The sequence below is a fragment of the Thamnophis sirtalis genome, unplaced genomic scaffold, assembly GCF_051295495.1.
Source record: "Thamnophis sirtalis isolate CommonGarterSnake01/CBP01778 unplaced genomic scaffold, rThaSir2_p1.2 scaffold_17, whole genome shotgun sequence".
NCBI classification, from domain to species: domain Eukaryota; kingdom Metazoa; phylum Chordata; class Lepidosauria; order Squamata; family Natricidae; genus Thamnophis; species Thamnophis sirtalis.
Genome location: NW_028261397.1, coordinates 2,366,325 through 2,378,888, shown reverse-complemented (window position 1 = coordinate 2,378,888; position 12,564 = coordinate 2,366,325). Strand labels below are relative to the sequence as shown.

Below are 12,564 nucleotides of genomic sequence, written 5' to 3'. Positions count from 1 at the left end.
AAGTCATAAAATTGGAAAGAATTCCATGCACAATCGGTCAGAAAGTATGGGATAACATTGTGGTCATAAGTCGAGGACTACCCCGTATTGCATTAGGTTACAAATGTTAGGCCACAAGGCCATTCGAACTGAGACTGAACTCAACCAAGGGGGGGGGGCACAGCTTGCTGGTTTTTGGTGAGTGGGGGACAGACACCCCCCCCCCCTTGTGCCCCAGAGTGCGAGGGAGACCCCTAAGATTGCCAAAAAGATGCTGTGGATTCAAGAACCAAGGAAACATAAACTGAGATTTAAAATAGATACACCAACAACAATAGAAAAAGAAAGGGAGAGAGGAGGAAAGAATGAAAGGAAGACGGGGGGAAAGAAGAAAGAGGTAAGGAGAGGAGGATGGAAAGGAGAGAAAGTGGAGGAGAGAGGGTAGGAAGGAGAAGAGGAAGAGCAGGAGTAGGAGAAAGGTACGGGAAGAAGGAAGGGGAAGGAGAGGAGGAAGGAGGAAAGTAGAGAAGGGAGAGAGGGAGAAAGGAAAGGGAAAGGAAAGGAGGGTGGAAGGGAGAGAAAAGGAAGGAGAGAGGGTAGGAAGGGAGAGAGGAAGAGCAGGAGCAAAGGAGAGGTAAGGGAAGAAGGAAGGGGAAGGAGAGGAGGAAGGAAGGAAGTAGAGAAGGGAGAGAGGGTGAAAAGAAAGAGGTAAGGAGAGGAGGATGGAAAGGAGAGAAAGTGGAGGAGAGAGGGTAGGAAGGGGATGAGGAAGAGCAGGAGTAGGAGAAAGGTACAGGAAGAAGGAAGGGGAAGGAGAGGAGGAAGGAGGAAAGTAGAGAAGGGAGAGAGGGAGAAAGGAAAGGGAAAGGAAAGGAGGATGGAAGGGAGAGAAAAGGAAGGAGAGAGGGTAGGAAGGGAGAGAGGAAGAGCAGGAGCAAAGGAGAGGTAAGGGAAGAAGGAAGGGGAAGGAGAGGAGGAAGGAGGAAAGTAGAGAAGGGAGAGAGGGTGAAAAGAAAGAGGTAAGGAGAGGAGGATGGAAAGGAGAGAAAGAGGAGGAGAGAGGGTAGGAAGGGGAAGAGGAAGAGCAGGAGTAGGAGAAAGGTACGGGAAGAAGGAAGGGGAAGGAGAGGAGGAAGGAGGAAAGTAGAGAAGGGAGAGAGGGAGAAAGGAAAGGGAAAGGAAAGGAGGATGGAAGGGAGAGAAAAGGAAGGAGAGAGGGTAGGAAGGGAGAGAGGAAGAGCAGGAGCAAAGGAGAGGTAAGGGAAGAAGGAAGGGGAAGGAGAGGAGGAAGGAGGAAAGTAGAGAAGGGAGAGAGGGTGAAAAGAAAGAGGTAAGGAGAGGAGGATGGAAAGGAGAGAAAGAGGAGGAGAGAGGGTAGGAAGGGGAAGAGGAAGAGCAGGAGTAGGAGAAAGGTACGGGAAGAAGGAAGGGGAAGGAGAGGAGGAAGGAGGAAAGTAGAGAAGGGAGAGAGGGAGAAAGGAAAGGGAAAGGAAAGGAGGATGGAAGGGAGAGAAAAGGAAGGAGAGAGGGTAGGAAGGGAGAGAGGAAGAGCAGGAGCAAAGGAGAGGTAAGGGAAGAAGGAAGGGGAAGGAGAGGAGGAAGGAGGAAAGTAGAGAAGGGAGAGAGGGTGAAAAGAAAGAGGTAAGGAGAGGAGGATGGAAAGGAGAGAAAGAGGAGGAGAGAGGGTAGGAAGGGGAAGAGGAAGAGCAGGAGTAGGAGAAAGGTACAGGAAGAAGGAAGGGAAAGGAGAGGAGGAAGGAGGAAAGTAGAGAAGGGAGGGAGGGAGAAAAGAAAGGGAAAACAAGGTGGTGTTATAACAGGAGGAAGGGATGGTAAACAAAGCAACCCAAACTGTATATTATAACCTATTAAATGAAATAATAAATGGATAAGAATGATAAATGTTAAAACACCTGTAACCAAACGACATGCTGTATGTGATGATGGTTTTTTTTTAACTTTTTTGTGTTTTTTTCCTGTTTTTGTTTTTTCATTGTTGTGTGTATGTGTTGTCTATGTAATAAAAATTAAAATTAAAAAAAAAAGGAACCAGTGGGAATAATTGGACTTACCAGCTTCTGGAAGAGATGTCCCAGGACCACCTCGCTGTCCCAGTTCTGCAGATGTGGCCAGAGGTTGTCGTACATTTCCTTGTGGATCTCGTAAAGATCCTGGATCTTGTAGAAGATGGTTTCGATCTGCTGGATCGTGAGGACCGGCTGGGAGGTGGTCGCCGTGGCCCTCAGGGGCTTGATCGGCTGCAGGGGAGGGGGAGAGGAAGAGCCATCAGATGGGGAGGGGGGGAATAATCCCTGGGACCCCCCCTCCTCTCCCCCCCGCACACCAGGGGGTCTGTCTTGTTTGATTGGCCAATTTCCTGAGATTTTGACCATAAAGCTTCTGTCCCAGAGAACCAGCTGGCTTGTATTGCAGTGGGGTCTCCAAAACGAGGCCCCTTTAAGATGGGTGGACTTCAACTCCCAGAATTCCCAGAATCAAGGGAGTTAAAAACCCACAAGCCTTAATGTGGCCACATTTGGAGACCCCTGCTGTATTAGGAGCTCCCTTGTTTTGAACCCCACAACAACCCTGTGAGGCAGGCAGGGTGGAGAGAGAGAGACAGAGACAGAGGGAGAGAGGAAGGGAGGTAGAGAGAGGGAGGGAGGAGGGAGGGGAAGAAAGGGAGGGAGGGAAGGACAGAGAGGGAGACAGAGGAGAGAAAGAGATAGGGAGGGAGGGAGGAAGAGAGAGGGAGGGAGGGAGGACACAAGAGAGGGAGAGGGTCACAGAGAGACAGAAGGAGAGAGGAAGGGAGGTAGAGAGAGGGAGGGAGAAAGGGAAGGAGGGACAGAGAGAGAGAGAGGAGAGAAAGAGACGGAGGGAGGGAGGGAGAAAGGGAAGGAGGGTAAAAGGGAGAGAGACAGAGGGAGAGAGACAGAGGGAGAGGGAGAGAGAGAGGAAGGGAGGTAGAGAGAGGGAGGGAGAAAGGGAAGGAGGGACAGAGAGAGAGAGGGAGGAGAGAAAGAGACAGGGAGGGAGAAAGGGAGGGAGGGAGAAAGGGAGAGAGACAGAGGGAGAGAGAAAGAGGGAGAGAGAAAGAGAGACAGAGACAGAGGGAGAAAGAGAAATGGAGGTAGAGAGAGGGAGGGAGAAATGGAAGGAGGGACAGAGAGAAAGGAGAGAGAAAGAGACATGGAGGGAGGGAGGGAGAAAGGGAGGGAGGGAGAAAGGGAGAGAGACAGAGGGAGAGGGAAAGAGGGAGAGGGAGGGAGAGAGAGAGAAAGAGAGACAGAGACAGAGTGAGAGAGAGAGGAAGGGAGAGAGAAAGGGAGGGAGAAAGGGAGACAGAGGGGGAGAGAAAGGGAGGGAGAGGGAGAGAGGGAGCAAGGAAGAGAGGGAGAGCGGACAGGAGGGACAGAGAAAGAGAGAGAGAGAGAGGAGAGAAAGAGGCAGGGAGGGAGAGAGAGAAAGGGAGGGAGGGAGAAAGGGAGAGAGAGAGGGAGAGAGAAAGGAAGGGAGGGAGAGGAAGAGAGGGAGCAATGGAGGGAGGGAGAAGGGGCAGGAGGGACAGAGAGAGAGACAGAGAAAGTGAGGAAGGGACAGAGAGAGAGAGACAGAGGGGAGAGAGAGAGAGGAGGGAGGGAGGGAGGAACTGGCCTGCAATCTGGGCCTTTCAAGGCCAAGGGCAAATTTGAACCCAGAACTTTCCAAATATAATATAGACACCTTCACTGCTATGTCACTCATCTTTGGCAGTGAGTGGGGGGACAACAAGTCCCATCACCCCCAGCCATTACAGAGGTGCTGGCTGTAGATGGACGCTGTAGTCCTGTGTTTCTCAGGCTCGGCCCTTTTAAAATGGGTGGGCTTGGATTCCCAGAATCCCCCAGCCAAAAAGGAGAGGTGGGTTGCGCTGGGAGTCCGACTGGCCCGAAGTCACCCAGTTGGCTCTCATGGCTAAAGCCATGCTAGAACTCACTGTCTCCTGGCGATTGCCTCAAAGTCTCCGAATTAACTTTTATCCCTGAGACGGGACTAGAACTCCCAGTCATTTGGTGGATGGCCCAAAGTCACCCAGTCGGCTTTCATGCCTAAGGCGAGACTAGAACTCCCAGTCGCTTGGTTTCCAGCCTGGTGCCTTAACCTTTATCTGGAACGGTATAGGGCTTCCTGCCTAGGCAGGGGGTTGGACTAGAAGACCTCCAAGGTCCCTTCCAACTCTGCTATTGTATTGTATTGTATTATTGTATAACCACTAGACCAGCTGGCTCTCAAACTGACGGATGCCCACTAATTCACACCCGCGACCCCCAGGAATGTCTCCCCATCCCTAGAATTGGAAGCCCCACTGCAAACACAATAAAAGGGGTTTCTTCTTAGAAACCTGCGCCAGAAGAGCCCGGAAAATTCTAGAAAATCCCCCCCCCTATCCAGAACGAAGAGTGATTGTAGTTTCTCCCCCCCACACACACACACAGAGAGAAACCCGTCCAGATGCGGCAGGAGAAGAGAGGCTGCTGTGGTGAGCATTTTGGCAAAACGGGACCTACGGAACTCTCTGCCACAAGATCTTTCTTGGTGTGTGTGTCTCTCTCTCTCTTGGAGACAAAAATCACCGATCCAGCCGGCGTCCTACGGCCTCTTCAGCCGGGACCCAATTTAGGGAACTCTGAGCGCTTCACATGACTCGCCTGCAACCCATCGGAGTCCAACGGGCCAGCCGGGAGTGGCGAAATCGTGGCGGTTCCCACGGCCACCAAAATGACCCACATTTCATGCCCTTTAGCGCTGCAGCCCTCTCGTCCGTCTGCTTCCTCCTGGCTGGCCTTCCTCCCCTCCCACGTCCCACCATGAGTAAAACAATATCCTCCAACTTCCATAGTAACTAAACAGTAAAAGTAAAAAAAATTAATAAAATCGAACGAAAATAATAAAAAATAAAAATAATAAAATAAAGCCAAGTGAAATAAAGTAAAATAATAAATTTAAGCTAAGCAATAAATGAAATATAAAATAAAACAATAAAGTGAAATAGAATAAAGTAAACTTAAGCTAAAGTAAAATAAATAATAAAATAAGATAAAGTAAAATAAAATAAAATAATAAAATAAAACAATAAAGTGATATAGAATAAGGTAAAATAATAAAGTAAAACTAAGGTAAGCTGAAGTAAAATAAATAATAAAATAAAGTAAAATGAAATAAAATAATAAAATAAAATAAAGTGAAATAAAAAGTAAACTAAACTAATAAAGTAAAATCAAATAATGAAATGAAATAAAATAGTAAAGTAAAATAAAGCAAAATGATAAAATAAAAGAAGAAATGAAATAAAATAGAATAAAGTAAAATAATAAAGTAAACTAAACTAAACTAATAAAATAAGATAAAGTAAAATAAAATGAAATAATAAAATAAAACAATAAAGTAAAATAGAATAAGGTAAAATAATAAACTAAGCTAAGCTAACGTCAAATAAATAAAATAAAGTAAAATGAAATAAAATAATAAAATAAAATAAAGTGAAATAAAAAGTAAATAAAATAATAAATAAACATAATAAAATGAAATAAAATAGTAAAGTAAAATAAAATAAAGCAAAATAATAAAATAAGAGAAGAAGTAAAATAAAATAGAATAAAGTAAAATAATACAGTAAACTAAACTAATAAAATAAGATAAAGTAAAATCAAATGAAATAATAAAATAAAACAATAAAGTAAAATAGAATAAGGTAAAATAATAAACTAAGCTAAGCTAAAGTAAAATAAATAATAAAATAAGATAAAGTAAAATTGAATGAAATAATAGAATAAAATAATGAAGTGAAATAAAAAGTATGCTAAAATAATAAAGTAAACTAAAATAATGAAAATAAAATAAAATAATGAAAATAAAACAACACAACAAACAACACAAAAACAAAATAAAAATAAAAACAACAACACAAAACAAAACAAAAACAAAAAAAGAACAGAACAGAACAAGACCCAGTCAGTTTCTCTGCTTCCCCCTAATCTTCACTCACTCACCAACAACAGCGCCTCCAGCTGGTTAATGTACATTTCCTCGCTGGCCAGGAAGTCCTTCAGCACCAACTTACGCATCTCCACGCCTTTCCCGGCATCATGTTCCTCCTGCAGGAGGGAGAGTTAGGGCAAAGTTACAAGGGTCCGGGACCCCTCAGGGAGATCCTCGACATGCGACCACAATTAAGCCCCCAAATTCCCCTGCTAAGCGCGACGGTTGTAAAGTGAGCTTTGCCCCATTTTACAATTTGTTTGTTCTCTATTCAGTGAATCACTGGAGTTAATAATAATGTCATTGTGAATTTGTCTCCCCGCCCCCAACAATTGATTTTGCTTGTCAGAAGGTCGCAAAAACGGGGACCGTCCCAGAGTGGCTCAATTGTGGTTGTAAGTTGAGGACTAGCAGTATTTACATTCCACCTCTTTTTGTTCTTGCAAACCTGTCTCTTGTTTAAACTTGTCACTTTTTTCGTCAACGTTTCAGCATTTCAAATTCAATCAGAATAGAGATGGAGGGGACCTTAGAGGTCTTCTAGTCCAGCCCCCTAATCAAGCAGGAGACCCCAGACCATTTTAATCAATCAATCAATCAGAATAGAGCTGGAAGGGACCTTGGGGGTCTTCTAGTCCAGCCCCCTACTCAAGCAGGAGACCCCAGACCATATCAATCAATCAATCAATCAATCAATCAATCAGAATAGAGCTGGAAGGGACTTTGGAGGTCTTCTAGTCCAGCCCCCCTACTCAAGAAGGAGACTCCAGACCATTTCAATCAATCAATCAATCAATCAGAATAGAGCTGGAAGGGACTTTGGAGGTCTTCTAGTCCAGCCCCCTACTCAAGCAGGAGACCCCCAGATCATTTCAATCAATCAATCAATCAATCAATCAGAATAGAGCTGGAAGGGACTTTGGAGGTCTTCTAGTCCAGCGCCCTTCTCAAACAGGAGACCCCCAGATCATTTCAATCAATCAATCAATCAATCAATCAATCAGAATAGAGCTGGAAGGGACTTTGGAGGTCTTCTAGTCCAGCCCCCTACTCAAACAGGAGACCCCCAGATCATTTCAATCAATCAATCAATCAATCAATCAATCAGAATAGAGCTGGAAGGGACTTTGGAGGTCTTCTAGTCCAGCGCCCTTCTCAAACAGGAGACCCCCAGATCATTTCAATCAATCAATCAATCAATCAATCAATCAGAATAGAGCTGGAAGGGACTTTGGAGGTCTTCTAGTCCAGCCCCCTACTCAAACAGGAGACCCCAGACCATTTAAATCAATCAATCAATCAGAATAGAGCTGGAGGGGACCTTGGAGGTCTTCTAGTCCAGCCCCCTACTCAAGCAGGAGGCCCCCAGATCATTTCAATCAATCAATCAATCAATCAATCAATCAGAATAGAGCTGGAAGGGATTTTGGAGGTCTTCTAGTCCAGCCCCCTACTCAAGCAGGAAACATCTGCAGCTCACTTGGGTGGGCTCCATTACGATCGTAAAATGAGGACCAGCTGTAAGTGCGGATCCCAATCGTGAGTCACAATTTTCAGCGCCGTTGTAACCCCGAACCGCCGCTAACCCAACAGTCCAAAGTCGAGGACTGTCGGTACTCCACCTCCCTCCTGTGACTTGAGGCAGGAACACGTGAATTTTGACAAGGAAGTAAATTTGAGCCAGGCTTCAAATTAGGCCCAAAGCCCAAGGCCATAAATTATACCTTTTCTTTTCAAAGTGTGTGACACACAAGGCTGTTAATCAACCTTTTTGTCATCCAGCGCCACAAAGACACAATCACACTTGGCTCCCAATTTAAAAGCCGCCTGCGGGGGGGGGGGTTGCGGTGGAGGTGAAATTCGAACCCAAGACTTTCCCAGTCTCAAAATCTCCCCGTCTTCCTTCTGGGCCTCACCCACCTACGTGGACTTTATAAAGGAAACTCAATCCGAGCCAAAAAATCCAGGTCTACAGGTAAGTCCTCAAACCTACGACCACGATGGAGCCCCAAAATATCCCCGTTGCTAAGTGAGTTTTGCCACTTTTCTTGCCGTCGTCGTTAAGTAAATCGCGCAGGGGGGTGGATAAGCGAGTAACCAGGTTGTTAAGTGAATCTGGCTTCCCCCCCCCCACTTGACTTAGCTAGTTCAGACGGTCGCAAAAGGGGATCACGCTACACAACACACCCCGGGACACTGCGACCGTCACAAATACGAGTCCATTGCCCAATGTCCAGATTTTGAGCACACGACAAGGGACGCTGCAATGGTCGTGTGAAAAATGGTCGTAAGTCCATTTTCAGTGCCGCTTTAATTTTGAACGGTTAACCATTGTTAAATCAAGGGCTTCCTGCTGATCTAAGGCCCCTATCTTTTGGCCTGGCCTACCTCGCAGGGAGAGTTCTGAGGTCATGCCCTGCCTTGAGACACGGTTCCAAAAAGTGAGATATTTGGTTACTGAAGTGCAGTGTTTCCAGAGTATTCCCCACATTTTCCCCGTCCAGCGTTCTTCAGAATTACAGAGTAAGAGAGTAGGAAGGGACCTTAAGAGGTCTTCTAGTCCAACCCCCCTGCTTAGGCAGGAAAACCCTATACCGTTTCAGACAAATGGCTATCCAACACCTTCTTAAAGACTTCCAGTGTTGGGGAATTCACAACTTCTGGAGGCAACTTCTGTTCCACCGGATTAATTGTTCTAACAGGAAATTTCTCCTCGGTTCTAAGTTGCTTCTCTCCTTGATTAGTTTCCACCCATTGCTTCTTGTTCTGCCCTCAGGTGCCTTGGAGAATAGCTTGACTCCCTCTTCTTTGGGGCAACCCCTGAGATATTGGAAGGCTGTTATCATGTCTCCCCTAGTCCTTCTTTTCATTAAACTAGACATATTCCCAGTTCCTGCAATTGTTCATTGTATGTTTTAGACCAATGGTTTCCAATCTTGGGAACTTTAAGACGGGTGGACTTCAACTCCCAGAATTCCCCAGCCAGCTATGCTGGCTGGGGAATTCTGGGAGTTGAAGTCCACCCGTCTTAAAGTTCCCAAGATTGGATCATCTTCAATAACTTAAGGTGGCAAGTCACTCTTTAGAAATTTAAAATTAAAGTCAATTAAAAATTCTTTAATTTTCTGCATCCCCCACCATCCCAAAGAAGCCAAAACAGGAATGCAGAATCCGCTGCGGCTGGGCTCGCTGTTTTTCGCCTTCCCACGCAGGCCTCGGGCACCTGGAACCTGAATTCGCACTCCCACCCCACCCCGCCAACTGCACATTCCCAGGAATAAGTCAGCACAGAAACAGCCCCCCCCCCTCCCCAGGGTTGGTACTGCTATGGGTGCAAGTGGGGGGGGGTAGATTTTATCCTCCACTTCCATTTCCAACAGGTCAAAATCCGAATGCAGTCTCCGGGTAGGTAGTCCTTGAATTACGACCATTCAAAGTTACGACGGGCCCAAGGCACGGGGAATCCTCAATTTACAACTGGAGTGGAGCTCTAGATTCCTGCGGCGAAGCAAGGGTGAAGTGAGCTTGGCCTCCTCGTACGACCTACCTCGCCCAACCGTTGTTAAGTGAATCGCTGCCGTTGTCAAGTCGGTTACACGGTTATTAAGCGAATCCGGCGTTCCCCCATGGAGTTTGCTGGTCAGAGAGCCGCAGAAGATCACGTGACGCCGAGACACCACGACCGTCATAAATGTGAGTCAGTTGCCAAGTGTCTAAATTGCTGGCCGGAAGGTCGCAAAAGCGGATCACGTGACACCCCCCCAGGACACCGCAGCCGTCGTAAGTATGAGTCGCTTGGCAAATGGCTGGATTTTGATCACAGGGATGCTGTAACAGTTCTAAGTGTGAAACCTAAGTTTGTTTTTTTTAATGCCGTTGTAGCTTCTGACAGTCACTAAATGAATCGTTATAACTTGAGGACTGCCTGTATTTGCAGCTTGGGTTTTAAATGAACTCCAGTGGCTCGTGAGATCTCATTTTGTGTGCTCCACATCCGGTGTGCATTTGTGGCTGTTTGTAGTGTCCAGTGGTCGCACAACCACAATTTATGATGTTATTTCCAGCGTTTCCTTCCTTCCTGCAGCAAAAATGCCCCATAGCAAAACATTGGTTCGCTTAATGACCGTGTTTGCTTAACAACCACCATAATGGCAGTCACGTGATGCAATTTATGATATTTTTGCATTAACAGGTAGTTCTCAACTTACAACAGTTCATTTAGTGACCATTCAAAGTTACGACGGCACCGAAAAAGGGACTTATGACCGTTTTTCACACTTATGACCATTTCAGCCCTCCCGCGATCACATGATTTACATTCGGATGATTGACAACTGACTCGCCTTTACGACGGTCACAGTGGTCCCGGAGTCATGTGGTCTCCTTTTGCGACCTTCTGACAAGCGAAGTCAATGGGGAAGCCATTCACTTAACGACCGCGTTTTACTGATTTAAGACCTGCAGGGATTCACTTAACGCACAAGACAAGTCATAAAACGGAGCAAGCTCACGGAACAAATTCCTCACCTAACCCCATCAATTTTGGGCTCAATTGTGGCCGTAAGTCGAGGACTATCTATCTGCGCTTCCAGTGCCACCTGTGGACAATGGGTTCGCTTAACGACCATGGTATCTGCTTAACAACCGCCTTAAAAAGCTTATAAAATTAGAGTTACCTTGAGGTAAGACGGCTGCTCGATAGATTTCACAAATAAAACAAATGGGGCATGGCGGACTGCTGACCCGCTTAATGACCTGCACCACCACCTATGACCGTCATAAGTTGAGGACTACCTGTCCTTGTTTCTTAAGCCACTGAGGGGGTGGGAGGGAGGGTCATTCCAAAATGCTGCCACGACTGAACAGGAAAGAAGGGGGAGGATTTATCCGAGGATGGACTAGATGCCTTTGGAGGGCCCTTGCCACTCCACTGTAAAGGAAGCACTCCATCCATGCTCAGAGGCACCCTGTTCTGATCCCAGCAGGATCCCCCTTTGCTCTGGAAGCCCAAAACTTTTTCGGGGTGTGTGTGTGTGAGAGATTTGGAGAGATGAAAGGAAGTTACACAAGAAAAAAAAGGGGGGGGGGGTTTCTTCTTCTTTTGCTTTTTGCTCCTTTCAAACCGAAAGGATATCGGCGGTTCGATTCCCGTTAACGCGAACTTTTAAATTCCTAAAACAGGGAAGTGGAAATAAGATTTCCAGTGGAAAAAAAAACAAACGAAACGAATCTCCTTTTCTCGCACGCACAAACAACACACGCCTGAATACACCAAACACAAACCCTGCACCCCCCCACACTCCCCAAATGACCCCCCCTCCTTTTGTAAAAACCTGCTACGCCCCCCCCCCCTAATCTTGTCTGCACTTCTACCTATGATGTTAGACACGCTTGCCGAAACGGATCAATAATAAAATAAAAAATAAAATAAATTAAAATGTTGGGACAACACAATTGGGAATGCAGCTGGCTTTGAACCCCAACGACAACAATGACAACCACAACGGGGTGTTTTCTTTGGAAATGGGGGTGGGGTGGGGGCAGGATGAAGGCAACATTCCCACCCGTGTCCAGATCCTCCTGCTGGCTTCCCAAGGTGACCTCTGCCCATACACAGAGTGGCTTCCAGAAGCAGGGGGGGGGGAGGGAGCTTAGGGCCTAGATCTAGACCCCTCCCCTCCCGCCCCCAAAGAAGACCCCTCCCCCCTACGGCCCCTCCCTGGGGAACCTGCCAGCAGACCTCTTCCCCCTTCAAATGCCAGCCTCGCCCACTCCCACCTGGGCAACGGGTGCCACCCGATGTGCCCCCTTGGGAAAGACCACCCCTCCTTCTTCCCCGGGGAGGGGTGGGGGGGGGAGATCAGGCTGAAAGAGATGAAGCCAGCCCCCTCCCCAAGGCTGACTCTTCAAAGACCCCACCCCTCCCAGGCCGCCGTTCCCCCAATGCCCACCTGTGCTGTGCATTCTTCTTCTTCCTCCTCCTCTTCCTCTTGCAAGACTTGGTCTAAGTAGCCCAAGGCAGCTTCCTCCTCTTCCTGCATGCCGGGCGGGGGTCGTCCTGCAACTGGGGGTCCCCTCAACCGAGGAGGGGGTGCAGGGGGGCCCTTCCCGGCCGGCCGGGCACTGCCAGCCGGCCGGGCAGGGGAACATGGCATGGGAGCAGCCAGTAGGGCGGGCTGCCTGACTACGGGTTGGTGGGTGGGTGGGTGTCCCGAGCAGGGGTCGAGGAGGCAGGGCTGGGAGACCCCCCTCCCCGCCTTTCTTGCCTTCCGTGCCTGCCTGCCTTCCTGCTTGCCTGGCGCGCCCGCCCGTCCGACTTGGCAGCTGTCCCACGGCGCTCAGCCAGGGGAACAGGAAGTGGCAAAGCCTTGCCTGCTGCCTCCCAGGGGAGGGGGGAGAGGAGGGGGCAGCCCCTGGGGGAGGACCCTGGAGGGGGGAGGCTGCCCCTCCCGTGCGGAGCCCCCTCCTCCCCCAAGGAAGCGTGGGCTGGGGGGGTGGGACAAGTAGGAGGAGGAAGGAGGGAGAAGGAGGAAGAGGAAGGGAAGGAGGGGGACGAAGAAAGAA

The 12,564-nt window shown here is 47.9% G+C and overlaps 1 protein-coding gene across 3 annotated transcripts in view; it reads right to left on the bottom strand.

Moving 5' to 3' along the window:
• Positions 1–12,564, bottom strand: part of LOC106551192 (active breakpoint cluster region-related protein) — a 208,465-nt gene that overhangs the window by 143,226 nt on the left and 52,675 nt on the right. For 2 of the 3 annotated variants that reach the window (XM_087702865.1, XM_087702866.1), the window contains exons 3-4: positions 6,012–6,116; positions 2,052–2,237 (exon numbers count right to left, since the gene is read on the bottom strand). In XM_087702865.1, the coding sequence (XP_087558991.1) occupies positions 2,052–2,237; positions 6,012–6,116 (291 nt within the window). Of the gene's footprint in view, positions 1–2,051; positions 2,238–6,011; positions 6,117–11,951; positions 12,172–12,564 lie in introns of those variants that run through there. The other variant, XM_087702867.1, reaches the window with a different exon arrangement.